Here is a 21232-nt window from a genome sequence, read left to right as displayed (position 1 = left end):
CCTATTGACTTGTGTGAGAGTTTCCTGGGGGTGTGTATTTAAAAAGAGTGGATTTGCTGGATTTCACATGCATGAATATGCAGTTTCTCTAAGTATGGCCAAATTCCACTACTTGAGATCTTGGCTAGCAGAGCATGTGGGTTCCTGTTTTCTACATCATTGCCGTTACTGGGTATTCTCTCACTTTTGTCAGTTTGAAGAAACTGGGCAGAAAGTATTATCTCGTTGTGATATGTTTTACTATTAGTGAGACCGGGCTTTCATACACTAATTAGTCATTTGGGTTTTCTGTTCAGTGAACTGCCTGTTTTACAGCCTTTGCCAAGCTCTTGTTTAGTTTTCTGTATCTTTTGTTGTTACTGAGTTGCAGAAAGTCTTCGTGGTTTTTCAGTCTAGCACTCTGTTGTTTTAGAGACTTGCAATCACGTCTTCTCCTGGTTTATCACAGTTCGTTGCTAGTTCAGATGATAGTGTCCCTTTCCGAACAGAAACCTTTAATTTTGATGTAGCCAAAGTGATATTCAGTAAAACAAAACATCAAGGTAATGTTCAGATGTTCAAGTCTGGGTGTGTCTGTAGTTTTTTTGTAGCTGATCTTGCCTACAAAGCTTTAAACGTATGTCGTTGGTGACTTGCATTTTAAAAGTAGGGAGAACATACATGAGGTGGCTTATCTCCTCCCTGCCTGCCTGTTCAAATAACGGAAATGTTGACCTTTCTTGAGATGTGAAAATAGTAGCAGAGAAACATGGGATGATGCGTAAGATTCATTAGCTTATAAACAATAAAATATCTAAAACTTTAATATTTAACCTGCCTAGAATTCTAAAAGCTACCTCCAAATGTATATTTTAAAAACAACAACAAAACAAACCCACCTCAGTGGTCAGGTTTTCAGACGCCTTCCTTCAACTAGCACTTGGCATACATGCTCAGGCCACTTCTGATACTCATGTCGTTTCCTTCTGTGTTTTATATAACCTCATTCCTGCACCATACAAACCACCTCTACGGCCCCATCTGCTCTGTTTACTGCTCCACAGAAATCTTTGTACACGTCAGGGCACATCCACATAAATGAGGCTGTAAGTGTCCACACCCTAACCACAAAACTTTAAGCAGGGAGGGGATTTTTGATGTATTATTTATGATCTTAGGATTATTATTATTAGAGCATAGACTGGGGTCAGGAGGGTCTGTAATTTGAAAAACAAGCATGAGCTGCCAGCTTTTTATTTTCTCAAAATCGGTGGACCTCTGTGCTCTGGTCCTCTTTCAAATGAATGAGGGCTCGAAAAGTGGGGCTTGCACCTTGGTGTTTTGTTTTCTTTTTCTCTCTCCTAACCATTTTTCCTACAGGAAAGCTTGGGAGCACGAGTACACAGAATCTGTTGTCTTACTGACAATTAAAACAAAAAAGACATTTGAAAAATGCTTACAAGGGGAAGGTTCCTTGATTAGGTAATTACCACTGTCCCACTAGACCCCAGACCGCCACCATCCTTAGACCCTTACCATTTATTTACGTACATGGCTCTCTAGCCCCCCCTTATCCCCAATAAAAAAGTGGCAAAATTGAAAATAAATTACAAGTGTTGATGATTCAAATACCCCTTCCTTTGTGCCTAGGATATGTGTCCCCCCCCCCCCCCGCTTTAAAACACCATTATATTTGCCTCCCTTTCTATGCAGTAGAAAACCTTCCTGCCCCTCTGTCCTTCCTCTCTTTAGCTTTGGAGTGCAGGAACACCCAGACCTCCAGGGAAAGGGACTTCAGGACAGGCTAAGCCTGGTCAGATCTTGTGATTTGTCCTTAACAAGGTATTTCTGTATGAGTTCGAATTATTATCAAAGCTGAGTAACAGAACACTATTTTTGTTCAACAGGAATTTTCTGAACCAACAATTATTCTTTTTGAAAGAGAAGACTTCAAAGGAAAAAAGATTGAACTTAATGCAGAAGTAGTTAATCTCCGATCCCTAGGATTCAACACACAGATACGCTCTGTTCAGGTGATTGGTGGCATGTAAGTGAGTTACCTACTTTTTATTCAGTAAAATATTTGATTTTTAAAATTAGGTTTAATCATATTTCTTTCTTGCCTATGCTACCTTATATATAACCTCTTATCCCCTTATTTCCTGTGAGGGTTAATAATTATGCACCTTCATAGCATAGTTTTCCCACTGGGAAAAGTCATGTGTGAGGTAGTTTTCATCTCTTCATCCAGATTTTTAATTTACTTAAGGAGAGGACTTTGTCTTCAGCTCCTCTCAAGTTCCTAGGGGAATCCTTTGCAAACCAGTGCTCAGTAAATATATTCAGCACTTTTTTTAGCAAGTAAGAAAGGGAGCTGATTTTTCTTATCCCTTTGAAAGGCCAAGTCCTTGGGCTTTGGAGTAATAAGGGTCAGGATTTTCCTTGACCTAAGAATGATTAGCAGATGCTGTGCACGATGATTAAAAGTCAATGTGGAAAGATTTTTCTCATCTTTGAATAATTTTGAAATTAAGATATAAAAATGAATAAGGACTACCCATGTAATAAGTATTTTTAAGAAATTATTTTTCTTTCCCTCCTAAAAACAACAGGCATAATCTATCTATATGCATCAGATATTGGAGGGGCCTACAGTTATTAACAAAACTATTATGGATTACTATGGTGGTAGAATTATGGGTGATTCCCCCCCAGAAGGTTTTAATATTTTGTTTTTATAAAATGGCTAAGATGATAACATTTTAGAGTTCCGGGATTAAAAGCAGAAAACATTCTTCATTGATGTCATACATCAGCCAGAGAGGAAGGTTGCTGGGTTTCCTGCATGCCAGTGTGTACTAGAACCCATACTTTTTCAGGTGTGGGTAACAGCATCTTCGGGCAGAGAGACCAGAGTATCTTCAGCAGTTTTCTGGATTGAGGAAGATTACACTTGTTTTAAATAAACATTTATTGAGTTATTTTTATTTAACCCTTATATAATACATAGCATGTGTCACACTAAGAACTTCACAAATAGTAACTATTTAAATAAAAGATTATTACAACTGGGGGTGCCTGGGTGGCTCAGTCGGTTAAGCGTCTGCCTTCAACTCAGGTCATGATCCCAAGGTCCTTGGATCGAGCCCCACGTCGGGCTCCCTGCTTCTCCCTCTCCCTATGCCCGCGCCCCCTTTTGAGTGCTCGCTCTCTCGCAAATAAACAAAATCTTTTAAAAAAAAATTACAACCAAAATGTTTTATGAAAGCCTCACAGGAAGTACAGGGCAGCCTTGTGGAAAGGACCATATTTCATGGCCTTATTAAGAGGGGAAAACTTACCTGTTTCTATTCAGGAATGGATCTTTTCGGCATAAATATTCATGTACCAAGACTTTCCTACTTGTCAAGAAATGGGTGCTTTAAGTGTTTTAGATAATAAGGTAGTTTCCTTTTCTCCCCCCATGTATATTTAAGGTATAAAACTTGGTGTAAAAATGGGAAGCACTGTAAAAATAAATGTAACGGAAGCCGACTGTCAAATGGATACTGCCACTTACTGTGGTTTTCTACTTTTTCCCCAGCTGGGTTACTTATGAATATGGCAATTACAGGGGCCGGCAGTTCCTCCTGTCCCCAGCGGAAGTCCCGAATTGGTATGAGTTCAGTGGCTGTCGACAAATAGGTTCTCTACGACCTTTTGTTCAGGTATTTGTTTTCCCTCTCCAGGTTTTCAGTACTCTTCTCTGAAGTCTTTTTTTTTTGTAAATGTAACTCAGCTTTTTAGTTTCAGTTTTAAGTATGAAATTGGTCTCTCCCCACCCCCTGAATTTTTGGATTTGGGCTCTGTTTCTGGTGCTGAGGGGTCGTGATGGCTTTCGGAAATGCTACCACACCAACATCCAGCCTGTGGGCTCTCCCCAGGCTCCCCGCCCCAGGCACTTGGAAATTTTGACAAACTCTCCTCCTTGGGAAAATCCTAAAGCCTCTGAGGGATATAGCAATGATCCCTATTCCAGCCTCACCTCCGATTCTGCCCCTGCTGTCGATGCTTATTCTGTGCTCCTAACAGTACTCCCTATATATGACTACTGCCGGCGTCTTTTGTCTTTCAGAAACGAATTTATTTCAGACTTCGAAACAAAGCAACGGGGTTATTCATGTCCACCAATGGAAACTTAGAGGATCTGAAGCTTCTTAGAATACAGGTCATGGAAGATGTCGGTGCTGATGATCAGATTTGGATTTATCAAGAAGGATGCATCAAATGCAGGGTGAGCTTTTAGGATTAGATAAGGGTTTGTAATAGCCTCTTTCTTCAAGTAGATGCTATTTCACACTTCCTGGAGCACTTTGAGAACTAAATTAGAAGGTTTTCCATGAAAATATTTTTTAGCTGATAGAACCAACCAATCTAGGAACTTAAAACGGGAGGTAAACCTAGCACTGATCCAGGATGGAATATTTACATCCATACCTGATTATGTAGTAATAGAAGGAAGTGTCTGTGTTATTTTCCCCCTTTTCCTTAATCTACTTATTATGATTTATTTCAAGAAGCCCCAGCACTGTAAATGCAAATCATTCTTGTTCTATTTTGGAGGACCCTGCAGACTAGGGCGAGGACATAGGACCTTGTGTACAACACAGTCCACTGCCTAACTGTCACACCTTGTAAAATGGAAAATGGTCTGTCTCCCTGTTGCGTCCCTCCTGCCATGTAAGACATGGTAAAGCTGAATGTACTGTAAGACTTCATTAGAGAGGCTCACGCTTCTGTTGTAGATAGTCTTTTTAACTCCTCCTTGATTTTATGGGCTTGACGGTTTGCTCCCGATTTTTTTCTTAAACCTTGGTGCCCATGAGTCAGCAGAAGGCACACAGCCCTGCGGAAGGGAGCACAACCTGTTAATTGGGTCTGTTGTGCTTGAGGGAGAATCATCCTTTCAGGAAGCGGAAGTACTGTTCAGACAGGCGTAGGAGAAACAGCATGAGAAGCAGAAGGGGCTGGACTGTAGAAGCGTAAAAAAGCCAACTTCTGTCTTTGAATTAAACACTTCAAGAAAACAGTGCCTTTCAGCAATTACTTCTAATTACTTCTAATAAACATTTTAGTGATGTTAACTGTGAATTCAGTAGGTCAATGAGAAACAGTGTCCCAGATTATCACTCTTTTTGTCTACTATACACTTTTCATAAGCATTTTCTGTAGCAGGATGTGTTAATGTCACGTGAACATATGACTACACAGCTTACATATAGAGGGTAGATTCACTTCAGAAAAGGCCCCTTAAAATCTTTGCATTAATTCACACTCCACTGCATTTGTATTTTATCCTCTTTTTATAGTTGCCTTTTTGGAACTTTCTATTAGACATTTCTCATGAAGGAAAGACCAGTGAGTAGGTGGAATTTCAAGTTTTAAAATAATAAAATGCCCTTTAAGCTATTTCAGTGTTACAACAGCCTTTCAAATTAAAGATGCAGTCACATTCCAGAAGGGTCAGGCTGAGCAGAGATGGTTAGGTCAGGGGAGATACAGCAATAGACCCCCGCCTCTGATCATGGTCATTTCTGAAAGGGAGAACTAACGTTCTAAGGTTTCCCTGACTCACGAAGGGCGGAAATCTTACAACGGACAAGAATGGAGAACTTTCCAGCACTCGTGTCACCTGAAATGAAGGTATAAGTATTTGTTGCTTGATCCCAGTTCCTCTGGCTAAAGCCTCCTCTGGGGTAAATGAAGTGGACAACGAAGACAATTTTAAAAGTCAATTCGTGCCAAGAACTGGTCATGATCCTTGAACATGTCTCTGTCTCTCAGCTGCCTTGTCTTTCCCATAAGCAGATAGCAGAAGACTGCTGCCTGACGATCGTGGGGAGCCTCGTGACCTCTGGCTCTAAACTGGGCCTCGCCCTCGACCAGAATGTCGACAGTCAGTTCTGGAGCATGAAGCCGGACGGCAGGATCTACAGCAAGTTGAAACCGAATTTAGTTTTAGATGTCAAAGGTAAGAATCATTTATTTTCTCTGTTGTGTCTGTACTTAACTAAAAATGTATTTTTCACTTGTGAAAATGTGCATACTCTTAATAGTAAGTGATCCCTTGCTCTGGACCAGCCACTGCGAACACTCTCCATGCATTCTAGCTCACGGGCTCTTCCCAGCGACCCTAGGAGCCCCAGGTTACCCCCTCCTCCCCGGTCCCATTTTATAGCCGCAAGAGTAAGGCTCAGAGGGGTTGATCAGAGTCCTAGACCCGTAAGTGCTCAGGTGGAATCTGGACCTAGGCTGACTTCAAACCATTTGTTTTATTATAATAGACTAAAAATCACAAAAGGCCCTGATCTCAGTGAGTATAGCTGAGGATTCTCATGCATATGCATGTATCACCTTATTGAACTAGAGCTCCTTGGTCTTATAAGACAGAGTTTCAAAAGCAAAGAAATGTGACTAAATTGGAAACATTGTTTTTTAAAAAACATGGATTCATGTTTCTTATGTGATCAGTTTTCTGTGTCAAGGTTAAGAGGTTCCTGTAATCCTTAGGAGCTAGTCATACCGGCTACCAGAGTGGGGAGGGAAATACTACCTCGGCTTCAGAGAGTTTACAGTGTAGACGCTCCAAGCATACAGGACTATTTCCCACTTGCTACACTGGAACTTGACAAGGAGTAAGGATACCTGGCTTCGAGTCTTGACTGACAAGAACCGTGGGACTCTAGAAGCTTCCTCTGTAGGGCTTTGCTTTAAAGCTCCAAGGTCCCTTCCTAAAATGCATTCTAAATACTTCCAATGCTTCCTGAGTAAGGATAGGGTTCTATAAGTTTATGAACTCTCAGTATAGACTAGGTAGGGGGAACTGCACTAGTCACTGGCCTTGTTAAACTGAATTTCACTTTCTCAGACTGTGGGAGAGTGATGCCACCTCGTGGACATGAGGGAGTAGGTGCAAGGGAAATACAAATCCCTCTCGGTTACACTTAATAGGGGACTTGGATTTTCCTCAGCTACAGCTGTTGAACCATTTGTTACCTGCTGACCTTGCCCCAAGATACATCAGACCAAGGGGCTTTCTTGTAACTTACCTCCTGGTGTCTGGGGAGGGAGGCGTTTTTTGGTAGAAGTCCTGTATTATTTCAGACCCCGTACATTATGACAGCAATGGAAGCAGATTCCTCCTCGCTTTAAACACATCAAAAGTTTGGGATGATCTCCATTCTCCCCAGAGGCAGAATTTCTCAAGGACTTTCTAGTCTTCATGATTCTAATTAAGATTATGGTATCTTAACATTCTTTTTGCATATATTACATCATAATCCTAAAGAGTGAAGCAAGACAACACTGTGATCCTAATACACCCCCAAATCTCAGTGGAGTAGAGTGTGTGTGTCTCAGTGGAGACAGTGGGATTTGCTGGTGGTGGTTACCTTTTTTCCCCACGACACACAGGCTCAGGGCACCTTGCTCTGGTATTCTATCCTACACCTAGATGTGTAGAGGCTCTAGATCATCAGTGAGGATAAACTGATTTCTTATAAATGCTTAAAAAAATAAGAACATTTAATTCTTCTTGGCTTGAGGATGCAGTAGGATTTCAATACCAGTCACACTGCCTCACATCTAGAGGAACAGATTTTTATTTCGATGGAGTCCCTATGATATAACCTTGGTGCAGAGGCTTATGCTAAGAAAGGATAAGGTATTTGAAACCGTTACTTATTCCACACTGAAAAAAAAAATCAGGTAACACTTTGATGCTTCTCCATCAAATGAAGAGGCCATGTTTTTTAGCACCCACGTATCTAAATGTCTAGTAGGCACCCTTGGAAAATATTCTTACGTTCTGGTGAAAGGGAGTTTAAATTATGCTAATTTTAAAAGTACAGTTAAACTCAGGATCAAGTGCTATGACTTTTTATATACCAAGTGCGTTCCCAGGAGTGGGCATGCTGCCCAGTCCACGTATCTGGGTGTCTTTCAAACCTCCCCTTTGCCCTAATACAGCCATTTGTCATTGTTCATGCAAAACCTGTTCCAGATGCCAACCCTTCCACTACTTTCAAGGCCTGGTATAGCAAATCCACGATCACTGAATATATTTCACCAGCACTCTGTTCCTTTTCCCTTCTCTAGATTCTTCCACCTCCCCACCCCTCACCTCCTAATTTCAGACACCTAAAGAGTGAGTGCTTCCTAGCTTTTAAGTCTTGAGTAGGAAAAGGAGCCCTGGGAGGTAGGACATCCTGTGTGGAGTTGTTGGTGCCCAGAGGATGGGATTTGAACACAACCAAGAGCTGATTCATCCTCTCAGCTCAGGCCTTTCCTCTCTGCTTTGTCTCCTACAGGCACATTTCCTTTTGTTATTTTCCTTTTCTTTCTTTCAGGGGGAACACAGTATGACCAAAATCACATTATCCTCAACACCGTCAGCAAAGAGAAGTTAACACAAGTGTGGGAAGCCATGGTCCTGTAAACCTGAAGAATGCAGGAGGAATGCTCCTGGAGGTCTTCCAGCTGCTTAAAAACAAAAACGGACAGAGCGCCAAGGAAAGGGGACCTGCTTCTTCCGCAGGAGCTCTAGGTCCTCCCCTGAATGACCCTGCCGTGACCAGGACTATGGTCTCCTCTTTTCAAAAGACTATAATAGTTTTAAACCAACCATTTGTCCTTCTTTCATTTCCTGCCTTTCATTTCCTTTCGGTAGCTGCTTAACAGGTTGCCTCATTAGCAGCTTTTGGGTGTTTAAAAAAAAAAAAAGAGTTGTATCAAGATTGGACATTTTAAATTATTTCCAAAGTTAGATAGTGACAGGAGAGAACAGGAACAGACTTCGAGTAGACTTTGTGGGCCTACCAATGCCTTACGCTTACAGGGACGGACAAAAGCTCAAGTGTTAGCATCTGAGAAGAAATGTATCAGGCCAATAATTCTGGTTCTTCGGTTTTCTGGGATCATTAATTATGCTCTATAGTAAAGTGGTGAAAGGCTTATCGAATCATTTTAAGGAACCAAATAAAATACTATTTTGTTAGTATTGAACATTAGTAAGTGTACAGGATTTCACGTCCGCTAACACGAGCAGGATCTGGATGATTTTAACCCACTTGCGGGCTGCCCTGAAATGTCACGAACGAGTGTCGCTTAACGCTTTTGTTGCGGATGCCAGACCTAGTTTATCAGTCCATCCTCCCTCCTCTACAATTCGTTCTGAAGCAATGGCCTATGAGCCTTTGCTAAGCTCAGGCCTGTCGCCTCAGGTGCTGCCCTCCTAGCCGGCCGCACTGGCGCGAGGCCTGTGCGGGGCCGCCTCCGGTCTCCGCACCACGGCCCCCATGGGCACACGGCCTCGGGCGGCAGCCATGAGACTCGGGGCAGGCAGTGGGCGCTGACCGGCAATTCTCCAGAGCGTGAAGGGAAGGAGGCCTGGAGCGATGCTTGTTCAAATCGTAGGACTCAGGAAGCCCTGAAATGCAGCGTTTCAGTGACAAAGGTTAAGAGTGTAACTGCTGACAACATACTGGCCCGCACGGGGCTACTCTTCAACCAGTGTCTGCTGCTAGAACTTCTCTGCATATGCTCGTCCTCATTTCATTATCCTTGTTAAGAGTGGTGCTGTCATCCCAGGAAGAACAACTCTTGTTTCCTTTTTATCTGTTGCAGTGTGTTTCCAATGCTAAAACGTGCTCTCCTCTCTGGAGTCTTGGGTAGGCAGTTGTGGTCAGGAGCTTAGCTTCAGTTTTAAAGTAACGTTTGCACATGTCCGACAGCTGCCAACAGGTCTGTCTGGTTCTGAGATGTACGGCTGGGACTTGAGGCCTTTGTGCGGATCACCAGTGGGCGGGGGTCAGACTTTCTGCAATCACCGGTGTTGAATTTCTCTCCTGAATAAACTTGTTTCTGGTTAACTGTACGGGTGAGAGCTGAGGGCGTCCCTGCCGTGGCCGTTACAAGACGTCACAGCGAGGCTGACGGATGAGGAAGAGGCAGGTTTCAGGGCTTTCCAGACTCAGTGGTGAAAGGGCCCCGCTCCACTTTCCAAGCGGGTGAGGGTAAGTGAGGTCCTCCCTCAAGAGTTCTGCCCCCTCACTGTACCACGTGGGAGCCCGCCAGGAAAAGAGCGGAGACTGTTCAGGCGGAAGTCAGAAGTGGCTGGGACTGACGAGAATAACGTTTTCTCTCTTCTGAATATTTGTACTGGTGAGACCAGCAATTCCAGAGAAGCCCTCATCTAACACATTACCAACCGAGTGTCTGACAGGAATGAGCCGAGTAGCACGTTCCTAAACAAGTCTACGTCCAAAGCTAAAAGCCAGTAGCTGAGGTGAGGTAATGAGGAAAACACCAGGAAAGAAACACTTACCTTGAGTGAAGGTCACAGACAAATTCAAAAGCTGCAGTGGGCTTATTGGTGAGATAACTAAGTGCAGGCATTTAAGGTCAGACACTGGAGAAGGGTTGCCATTTCCATGGAAAAGTCCTCAGAGAAGCATGCTTCGATTGCTGAAAGAGGCCTAGCCCTTATGCAAAATGTAAAGTTAGAAACTTTAGCATCCCCTTTCATTTTCTTGAGAGTCAACAACCAAATCAGCAGCCAGATTTTGTATGTGACCCTAAGGAGAGGTTGAGAACTGAGGGTGGTTAGGACCACAGCAGAGCAGAGGAAACCGTGCCCAGCTGGAATCATCCAGGAGCACTGTTTTCAAGAAGGAGGTAGCTTGAAGGAAGCTCTTCACGCTGCCATCCAGCCACATGCCACAAGTTTTAGCAGCTCACAGGAATAGAGTCTGAGCTACTGGAACAGAAGAGGACACAATGGGAAAATCTGGCGTGAACAGCCTGAAGAAAGCTCTGCAGTCTCCCCTGTGCAATTTCTAGAGCAGGCCAAGCGCGGCCATTTCCATGGCCTGTCTTACTTGTGTGTCCCCTCGGCTTGGCCCAGAGGACCTCTCGGCAAACAGGAACACAGGGATGTCGCGCAGGGTACCAGACAGCACTGTGGGCGGGGTGACGTGCAGACGCGGGGGGGAGGGGGGCCCTATAAAATGAATCTGTGCTCAGTTCAAAAGACAAATTACTGGCAAAAAGGTGTCTGTTTTTCCACACTTGGATCATGGAATTTATCATCTAATCTGGAAAGCAACGGTTACAAAAACGTCCGGGCCGAGAGGCACTCACCAAATAAGACAGCCAACAATCACCACACAGTGTTTATTTAAATGACATTAATCACGGTCTTCCCTCTCGCATGTCCTCTTTCTACCTTCAGGAAGGCTTCTGGAACTTGAGAAAAAGGAAACGTTTTTTCAATAACTGGCTGAATCTGTAAAACACGAGAAGAAATTGACCGGTGAGGAGGAAAGATGCAGGTTTTCAAGGCGGATCCGTTCCCTCCAGGCCAGCCTCGGGGTTCTGTCGTGTGCACGGAGGGGAGGCGCTGACCGCCACCCCACGCCTCTGCCCCCCTCACTGCACGCCAGTGAGGCGGCCCAACCGACCGGCCGTGGCTCAAGTCTGTCTTCTGTGCTGGTCACGTCACTCTGCTGCGCACGGCCCTTCCACAGCTCCCAGGCCAGGCATTCCAAGGCCGCCACCATCCCAACCTCGGCCCTCATGCCGACGCTGCGCTTTACCGCAACGGCCTACTTACCACTGCCCGACCGTGCTGTGCGTGCCGCTCTGCCAACCACCACCCTTCCAGGCCAGCTCTCACGCGACCCTGCCTGAGCTCTCTCGGGCCCGCTAGGGACCTGGCTGGCCCTCTGCACGGACGGCCTGCTCCAGCGGCACACGTCTCAGCCACCCTGTCGCGTACGGTAAATACCAAAGGGCGCATCCCCGGGTTTTGCTGGTTGGACCTCTGTGCGCCTCCCCCCATAGGCAGTGGACAGACTAAGGACAGATTCTTTTTTAGAGTTTGAGTACCTGTGGTCCAGGCCGCCTCTTCTGGACTCCCCCCTCCCCCCAACACTCAGCACAACCTGAGCACAGGACGGGGAACTTAACAGAGGTCACTTGGGTGAAAACAAGATAACTGGGAAGCAAGAGTCTTACGTGGGCTCTCTGGGTTTCAGGAGAACTGTCCCAGGGTGAAGCTGTCCTGGGAGGGTTTGCTAACCAGCCGAGCAGCTGGTTAGAATTTAACAAGACAGCCACATCGGCCAGCTCACAGATGCTGGAATGCTGTGGTTCTTGTTCCTGCATCCTCAGTGCTGCCTTTTGAACGCAGGTCCCAGTTAGCAGCACCCTCTCTCCCGATGCAAAAATCCAACTGAACTCCTCCTTTTCAAAACTACAAGTGAACATCTAACTGTCCCCTGGGTATTTCAATGGCCTGCCTCCTGCAGCTCCACGGACAGGGAGAAGTTGTCAGAAGGCCTAAGCCCATGCCTACATTTCACGACCCTTCTCATTTCACAAGAGACAGACACGTTCTTGCGGGGTTTGGAGGCCCCCCGATGTACCCTCCTCTTGTGTGAATTTCACAGCCCCATCACCAGAAGAGCGTCTCCGACTCCAAAAGTTCCCTTCTCCAGAGAGTTCAAAATTCTCTACCCACAAATCCCAGTAAGCTCCGAGGAAAAGTAACAGCCAGCACGCACTGTCCTATGTGCCAGGCCCTCTCCTGAGTGCTCGATATATTTCACCTCATTTCATCCCTGGGAGCAAGGTACTATTACTACTTCCATTGACAGAAAAGGAAATCAAGACCCCGAGTTAAAGAAGTCACCCAATTTCACACAATGGCTCAGTGGTAAGGAAGGACCCAGTCTGGTACCAGAGTGTGCTCTCCCCCCTCCCCCCGAGCCTGTCAGGCTGCTCTCTACATCCAATCCCAAGATCTAAAGAGGAGGAAAGGTGGCCAAGGCTTGTAATGATTTCTCGCATCGTGCATCTCTGCTGGCCTGCCCTGTGCTGAGACCATAGCGGCTGAGGACCCAGTCTCTAGGCCCTGTGTCCAGGCCCCCAAGACAGCAGGTGAGGCCCCCACTCCCATCTGCACCTGCAGATGACATCACTGATTAGTAACCACGGTCCTCCCCCCACAACCCCCAGCAAGCTAAGCATGTCCTCGGAATCTTCTTCCACACTGCAGCCACTAGGAACAGATCTGAGCTGACTTGTCAAATGAAACCTATCTGCCTTCTCTGGTAAATAAAAATGGAATGCACTAAAGTTGTTTCCTGCATGTCCCACAGGAAACTTCCTGAACCCATCACTCTCTTGAAAGCCCCTGGGGCATTGTTTTTTGGATGCTAATTACCTAAAAAGGAATCACCTGAATGCATGCTTCAAAAAATGCAGAGTCCCCGGTCTCTGCTTAGAACCACCAAATCAGAATCTCTAGGGGCTGGGGTGGAGACCACGCATGTTCAGGAAGCCTTCCAGGTGGGTTTACTGCACACTCGCGGGGGAATCACTGCGGCTCTTGCCTTAATCTTAGGGTCCCTGACTTGTAGCAGACACATATTTGTTCATCCCACAAGGACTGACCAGCTGTCTGCCTTCTAAGTGCTGGACACTGACCCCAGAGCAGATACACACCACAGGCCCCGGGGGAGGGGGCGGGTGGTAAATCAAGGAAAGAAAGGAGTCAATCACATCTACTTCTCACTGAGCTCTAACACGGGTAACGAAAGCACCTCAGCCCCGGTGTTACCAGAGGGTCAGGGAGGGGGAGCAGGGAAGCCACGGGCTCCGCTCGAAAACGAGCTGCCCAGGCTCGCCCAGCTCTGTCCACGCTAGAACTCTGACCGGAGCCACGGATCCCGAGCTGATGACACAGCCGGCCTGCGGTGACCGCACACTTTAATCTGGCTGGTCAGGCCTATTGTGGCGGATAACCCCAGAGGGCTGACTGGGCCAGAATGAGTCATTCAGCTCTTCCCAGAAGTGACAATGAAAAAAAAGGCTTTCGATTAACAAGCAGGCAGATGCCGCTGCTGGCTGAATAGGTGGCAGCAGATGGAGATTAACTGGATAATGAAGCCGAGCCTCACACGGGGCCTAGAATGCCTGTTTGTTACGGACCAAGAGAGCAGAGTAAAAATCCGGCGAGGGGAAAGAAAGGCTGCTCACAGTGAGGTGGGCACATTTATGTGATGACACTGCTCGAGTCCGGTGGCCACAGGGAGCCCCGGTATAAAGCAGGCGGGCTCCGCACGGCCCCGGCACTCGTTCCCGTCTGGGACCCAAGTCAGGCTCTCCTGGCGGCGCCTTACCTGCGTAGACAAAGGCTGTGTAACGCCAGGCCCCAGGACTTGGCGCCTGCTGCCCGACACCCCTCTTGTGAGGACACGGGGGCCACGGGCACGCGGCCTGAGGGAAGAGAAGCCCTCTGCGGGAGAGCTGACGGACGGAGGACGCCGTCCGTGCAGGCAGAACAGTAGGCAGAGAGGTTCTCCCGCACGGCCCCTGTGCCCAGCAAGGAGGACACAACGGCGAGCTTCACGGGGCCCGCCACCCCTGCGCGAGCCGCCCCCACGCCAGTGGCTGAGCGCTCGGTGCTCCGTGCAGGGTGAGAGCTGCTCGCAGAACAGCCGGAGCTCGGGCCGGGACTCCCGACCGCACTGCTGCGTGGCCGGGGGTGCAGTCTGGGACGGAAGCGTGGGTCACGGTCTGTCCCCCTCTTCCCTAGACCCTCTACCTCCGCCTCCACTGGGCACAGAAACTGCAGCTCCCAGAGGGTGAGGTGTGTGAAGGGAGATTAACAGATGACAAGACGCAAGGGAGACCTAAGGGCTCCTGGCAGAAGGCCAAGTCCACACACGTGTGCCGGGCACCAGGGACCCAGGGCCGGGGCGGCAGGGACGCAGCCGCGGCACTACCTCTGAGACGGGGGCAGTATTCCCAGGCACAAGGGGGCTTCGACCAAGGAGCTAGGAAGAAGACAAAGGGAAGAAGTGGGCTTTGCTTGGATTTGCTATTTCTGGAACTTTCTGGCCCCAGAAAATTCAAAGCTGGAAGAGGTGGTAAGAAGGGGTGGGGGAAAGGTAATGGAGGCTACACTCCAAGGGAGGAAATGCGCCCATTCTGGAAGGCATCCGGGACTTGTCCCTAAGCCCCCCTGAAAAAGGCACTCCTTCCAGCCAGAAGGTGAGAGGAGAAACTCGGCCTACCTTTCCCCACAGACCCAAGCAGCTGGCAAGATAGGCTCCTCTCGAAGCCCTAGGCCTTCCACCCCTGATCATTACATCCTTGCTGTGGAGGAAAAAAAGCCAGTTGCAAAGAAGGAGCTCAAAGTTTTAAAACGTAATTCATTGCTAAACGCAGGCCCCAGATCTCAAGAAGGGCCTGGGAAAACTGCCTGCCTCAGAACTCACTCGTTTCTCCAAAGCTGCAGAGTCCGGTATGTATGGTGACCTCTAGCTGCGTGTGGCCGTTTCCATTAATCAAAGGTAAACAAAATGGAAAATTCAGTCCCTCGGTTGGACTAGCCACATTTCAAGTGTTCGATTGCCATATGTGGCCACTGGCTACCATACTGGACAGTGTAGACAGAGAACACTTCAAGTACTGCACAAAGTTCTAGTGGACATCACTGCTCAGACAGTAACTCAGCGTGGCCAACCCATCTTTCCCCCTACTAGGCAAAGTTCATGGGCCCTCAGTAAATGTTTTAAATTAAATTCAAAAAAGTTACGTAGGAACTATTCTGATGCTGGCTAAAATAAAGAAACAAACTGAGGTCATCTCTATCATCGCTCAACCAAGAAGCTTGGCTGGTCACCTAGGATCTTAACACAGATCTGTGAACGTTAAGAACATGACATCAAAGGACTTTCATAATTACATAAAGAATATATGTGTACAGATAAACATACTTGAAAAGAGGAAAGGGTAGAAGGAAAAATCTCCCTCCCATACTTGAACCCCAGCCACCTAGTTCTCCTCTAGGACAACCAATATTTCAAGTTTTTTTCATCTTTTGAGATACTTTATGCATTGTGGGAGGCAGAAGAATGGCTCCCAGAGATGTCCACACTCTAATCCCCCAAACCTGCGAATATGGTAACTTACAGGGCAAAAAGGGCTTCACAGACGTGATTAAGTTCAGGATCTTGAGATGGGCAGGATTATCCGATGAGCCCAGTGTAATCACAAGAGTCATTAGAAGAAGGAGGCGGGACAGTTAGTTGGAGGGAGACAGGATGATGGCAGCTGAGGTCAAAGCGATTCAAGACTGAACCAAGAAATACAGGTAGTCCTAGAAGCTGGGGAAGGCCAGGGAACAGGTTCTCCCCTACAGCCCGCCCCCAGAAGAAGCACAGGCCTGCTGACCCATTTTAGACTTCTGGCCTCCAGAACCAGAAGATACTAAGTTTGTGTGGTTTCAAGCCACATTTATGGCCATTTGTTACAGAACCAATAGGAAATGAATACATGCATATACAAGCAAATATGCACATGTATTTTCCCTCGAAGCATAGTCATTCTTATCAGTAGCTGACTATAGTCTAAAAAATCTGCCTTCCCACCTCCTCTCAGGCCTGAGAGACACTGAAAAATATAGGATGATTTTGTAGATAGACTTCAAATCCCACCTATCTAAATGTTTAGATGGCTATTTAAGCAAGCAGAAAACAATGAAGGTTGTATGTATTACTGCCTCAATCTTAAAGACAGAAATGGTGGTCGAAGGAACTAGCCTAGAGGTCAAGAGCCTTGAGCCCTTGATCATGTCACTTAATGTCATGGGGCCTCTGTCTCTCCAAGGAGACAGAAAGGCAGGATGGGGGTGCAGGGAGGTGAGTAAACTAGACATGTGCTATGTTTTCCGGTTTCTAATCTTTTGAGTATGCTAACCCAAAAGTTTGCTATATAGTATGAAAATAAGAAATTTTTATTGTGATTAGGGAAAAAAAAAAGCAAAAATAACTGTAGGCATAAGGCACAGTTTCGGTAGCAGGCCGCTACACTCAGTGTGGTAATTACACGTCATCCTTTTCTATCACCCTACTGATACACAGAACATCTCCGGAATTCCCCAGAAACTGGTGACAGTGGTTGCGTCTGACAAGGACAAGCTCGGTGACTGAGGGCCAGGAGTCAAAGGAAAATTTCAGGAAATAACTTCAACTACCTTTTGGATTTTGAACCTTGTAAATATATTACGAATTCAAAAACTTAAAGTATTTCAGAAGAGTAGGTTCTTTTGGTTCATGGTTTCACACTTTCCAGAAATAACTACAGCTCCTCTATCAGATACCTGTTAGATTCACCAAGCACTCAGCCAAAGCTCAGAAGAATCTCAATGTCCTCGTCCAACTTAATAATCTCTACCAGCCACACACCAGAGAAGCAGATGTGCTGTTACCTGCTATAACTTCCCAGCGTGGACAGGCCCCCTCCCGCACCCACAAGGAGGCAGGACGAACATCAAGACAGCTGGCCTTATCACGGCACCCAATGTCACACAGCAACTTCCACAATCCCAGAGTCCTTCACTGTCAGAAAGGACTCCCGGGCCCAAATAACCCTGGTTAGGCCAAAAGAATATTTCCTCACTCACCCTCGTCTGAGGACACATCAAGGGCATCTTTATTTCTACCTTGTCCTCCTTTAGCCATTCTACCAGTTATCTGCCAAATTTAATAGTTACATATACACAAGTCTCTTCTCTTCTCTGTTGCATAAATAGTAATTTCCAGGCAGAGAAAGAGAGAGTCACAATATTTTGAATACAAAAGAGCAATGGTAAGCACGTGGACAGCCTAGAGCCGATACTGGGATCAGCACAAGTGTACAGTATGCTTCTGGAGGATGGGGACCTCTCTAATGACGGGGCTCCAATCACATGAAAGAGCACGTAAAACTATGGGCCACGTTATTTAACGATAGTTGACTTCCTTCTTCCTGGAAATAAAATAAGCATCCTACGGCAGGTGAGAAGAACCCTATAAAGAGGCACTTACGGACAGTCACACTAAGGCTGAGACTGTCTACCCAGTACTCATTAAGACTTAGAAGTCTAAGAAAAGGCACGCAAACTTGAAGCCACAAAATTTGGGAAACGGTAGCAGGCCATTTTCTATCATATATTTCCATGGCTGTAATAGGATAAAAAAAAAACAAAACTAAAAAAAACTAAAACGCACAAAAAGCAGCCAGTAGGTCCTAAAGACATTCCTTCCCAAAATCAGAGTGGAAATATGAAATGCGCCGGCAAGGGGCAGGTGCCAGCACGAGAAAGCCCATCTCAAGGGGCTCTTTCCAAGTGGCCCAGCATGGATCATGCAGTGGCAAAGCTGGCCCTACTCCATCCCCTTTCCCTGCCCACCGTAAAATGACACTGATGAGACAACTTAAGCTAAAGTCCCAGATCAGCCTCCAGAACTAAGGATGCAGCTGAATGATGGAGAGGGAAAAGCACAGGACTGGGAGTCAGGAAGCATGCATCCTGGTCCCACTAATGCAAACTTCAACATGTCCCTTTCTCTCTCTGAGCCTGTTTTCTTCTCTATAAAATGAAAATCATTTTATCTATGACCTCATGCAATCCTCTAGGGCATATAAGGGTCTCTACCCTATAATTTCATATAGTCTCTTAATAAAATCATAAATATCAGCAACAGAATAGGAATCTTCCTTCCAGGTTATTCTACCAGAGACAGAATGTCAGGGCTGTTAAGACCATGTAAAAACCGTAATAAAGAGTGGTCTGAAAGGCCTTTTGACGCCCAAAAAGGGATGATCCAACTACAAGCAACAGTCCTTTCACCATAGAGTCCTTGCAGGACGGACCTGAGCCATCAGAAACATCGACCAGTTGTCCCCACCAACGTCCCACCCACTAACCCTCTCAAACATACCATTATCTGCCCTCCAAGTGTGTTATACTAGCTGGGGAACAGGAAACCTGGGGACTGGAGTCCTGGCCCGGTCCTGTTAAGAGTTGAGAATCCACAGTATTTGTTCACCGGGCTAATCTGGCAATCTGCTTCCCTCCAGAGCAGCCTTGGACTCTAGATGCTCCAGAGCAGTTCTACTGTAAATTCACAAGTGTGTCCCGACCTCGGTGCAGAGATTACCTTTGCGGTGCTTTCTTTTCAGGATCATTACCAAAATATTAGCAGCCTAGCTGTAAATGCCAGCTCTGCTAGCCGTCTCAGTGTGTTTGAGAAAATCACATAACCTCTCTGGGCCTGCCCTTTGCCTATAGACTAAGAGGGCTGAACCAGATGGTGTCGGCTCTTTTTCAGATGTAGCAGTCTAGGTCTAGGACTCCCATGGAGACAGAACCAAACTACAGCACCTAAACTGGGCCGTGGAAAGCAGCATGGGTACTGACCACACCTGCCCCCAGAGAGCTCCCACTGACTAGGCTTGGTGGGTGGGTGGCCAAGATTCCTGGGGATGCTCCAGCAATCCAAGGGGCTGCACGTACCTTTCCCTCATCCACCAGTTTCGCAATGTCATCTAGATACACACCACTGGCTATGAAAAAGGCCCAGCGATAATGGACTCCTTGCCAGAAATGCTAAAAAGAAGAAAAGAAAACACATCAAATATAGGAAAGGATAAAATCTCACTGAATACAAATTGAGGGGAAAGTATTTTCTGGACGATTAAGACAGACAAACCGATTTCCTATCCATTATGAATCAATGAGCTGTATGCCCAAGACCTCAGCACAGTGACCGACAGAGAGCGGATGCTCCATAAATGTTTAATAAATTGATGAAGGAACAAAGATATATCCACGTGAACTCAGGCTTTTTTACCAAATTGTGAATGACAAGCAAGTAAGTACAGGAAAGCTGTCCTTAAAATGATAGTCTAAATAGTCTTACACATTCAATTTCTTCCCTAGGAGAAATTAGAGGCTGAGCCCTCTAGGCTTTCTCTCCTAGGGTTTAAATGAAGCTCAGAGGCACCAGAGAAGAGTTTTTAAACCTAATTCAAGAATGCTTAGGGGGCAGTAAGGCACCAAAATATGATCTTAGACAAGAAATCCAATTACAGATTTTTTTTTTTTTCTGGAATAGAGTCGCTTTAAGGGCAAAACAAAGTGTAAAGTTCCTTATGCATCATGGTTGGGTCTTCCCCCTACAGTTATAACAAGTCCCAAGCCATCAAATCTATTATGGGACAATACGTCCCCAGATAAAAATAAGCAAAAATCTTCTACCAAGAGGGTTCATGACCACTTTACTGCCATACCCACTTCCAGTTGTTAGTCTTTCTGTCAAAGGTAGGGTAGGCCACTGTCAAAAGAACAACTTAACTGACATTCTCTATGATACCTACCTCAATGACCTGCCCAACTAAACTTCATCAGATGGGAGCTATCCAGAGGTAGTATGGGATTAGCCAGTACCACGGGGCCTCCCTCCCTGCACCTTCCTGTCTCACAATCCCTCAGCATGCTTGTCAAGTGCATAAAGTGGTCAAGTGCAACGGAATTCCCCTGCTACTCTAGCTCAGGCACTTAATAGCTGTGTTATTTAGGTCAAGCTACCTCTTTCAGCCATTTTCCTGGCCTAAAGGATGGTGACACCACCACCTTGCTGACAGGCTTATTGGAAGGATTAAATGAGAAAGAATGCAAAGTGCCTGATAACACAGAAAGTATCATCCGTATAAATATTTATATTTATTATTCAATAGATACTTATCTAGTGCTGAAGGCAAACTTAAATACTGAGGAAAGGTTGGGGCAATACCAAACGGGAGTTTCAGACGAAACCACGCCGCTGTCTGGGCAGAGCTCTGCAATGGTGGTATGAGGAACGGCTTACTGGTTTGGATGAGTGACCCTGTAATTTCTTATCTAACCTGGAACAAGTCTGGGAGTTAGAGGAGTCATCATTAATAATTATGCTGCGACCACAGGTGCAAACAGAGCCCATCTCACCCTAGAATAGGTGTGAGGAGGTTGAGGGCCCTCAGCCCACAGGGTAGCAACGCAGAGCCTGGGCTGGTGTAAGTCTCCAGGTAATTTGCTCTTGGCCCAGAACAGCCTCACCATCTTTTCAAACACGAACAATTTTCTACGGGTGTCACAGCAAGAAAGAGGTTGGGGAGCACTGCTCTGGGCAAATGAAGTTAAAAAACAAAAGGAAAAAAAAAGTACCATCTGAAGGCACTGAGGCGTCCCAGGCTGCCCGCAGGCCCGTTTAATTACAATCACAAAAGACCTGTCCGTGTACTTCTCCCTAAGGCCCAGCCTCAGACAATTAAAACATTCTGGTAACTGTTTAGGGTTTTAAAGAAAAGAACAGCAATGGTCAAAAATGCCATGTCTGTAATT

General features: G+C 46.1%; 2 protein-coding genes across 5 annotated transcripts in view; one reads left to right on the top strand and one right to left on the bottom strand.

The window, feature by feature from the left end:
- The window catches only part of CRYBG1 (crystallin beta-gamma domain containing 1), a 45681-nt gene extending 37041 nt beyond the window's left edge, over positions 1 to 8640 (top strand). The window contains exons 16-20 of the mRNA XM_032408141.1: positions 1887 to 2026; positions 3563 to 3686; positions 4094 to 4252; positions 5827 to 5989; positions 8367 to 8640. Of these exons, the coding sequence (XP_032264032.1) occupies positions 1887 to 2026; positions 3563 to 3686; positions 4094 to 4252; positions 5827 to 5989; positions 8367 to 8455 (675 nt within the window). The 3' untranslated portion in view covers positions 8456 to 8640. The remainder of the gene's footprint in view (positions 1 to 1886; positions 2027 to 3562; positions 3687 to 4093; positions 4253 to 5826; positions 5990 to 8366) is intronic.
- RTN4IP1 (reticulon 4 interacting protein 1) overlaps positions 5866 to 21232 on the bottom strand; it is a 48800-nt gene continuing 33433 nt past the window's right edge. The window contains exons 8-9 of one of the 4 annotated variants that reach the window (XM_032408145.1): positions 19367 to 19459; positions 5866 to 5948 (exon numbers count right to left, since the gene is read on the bottom strand). In XM_032408145.1, coding sequence (XP_032264036.1) covers positions 5916 to 5948; positions 19367 to 19459 — 126 coding nt within the window. In that variant the 3' untranslated portion in view covers positions 5866 to 5915. The other 3 variants (XM_032408144.1, XM_032408146.1, XM_032408143.1) reach the window with 3 other exon arrangements.

This window comes from Phoca vitulina, unplaced genomic scaffold (assembly GCF_004348235.1).
Source record: "Phoca vitulina isolate PV1807 unplaced genomic scaffold, GSC_HSeal_1.0 scaffold9, whole genome shotgun sequence".
NCBI classification, from domain to species: Eukaryota; Metazoa; Chordata; class Mammalia; order Carnivora; family Phocidae; genus Phoca; species Phoca vitulina.
Note: the sequence above shows the minus strand (reverse complement) of the source record. Positions and strands in the feature narration are given on the sequence as shown.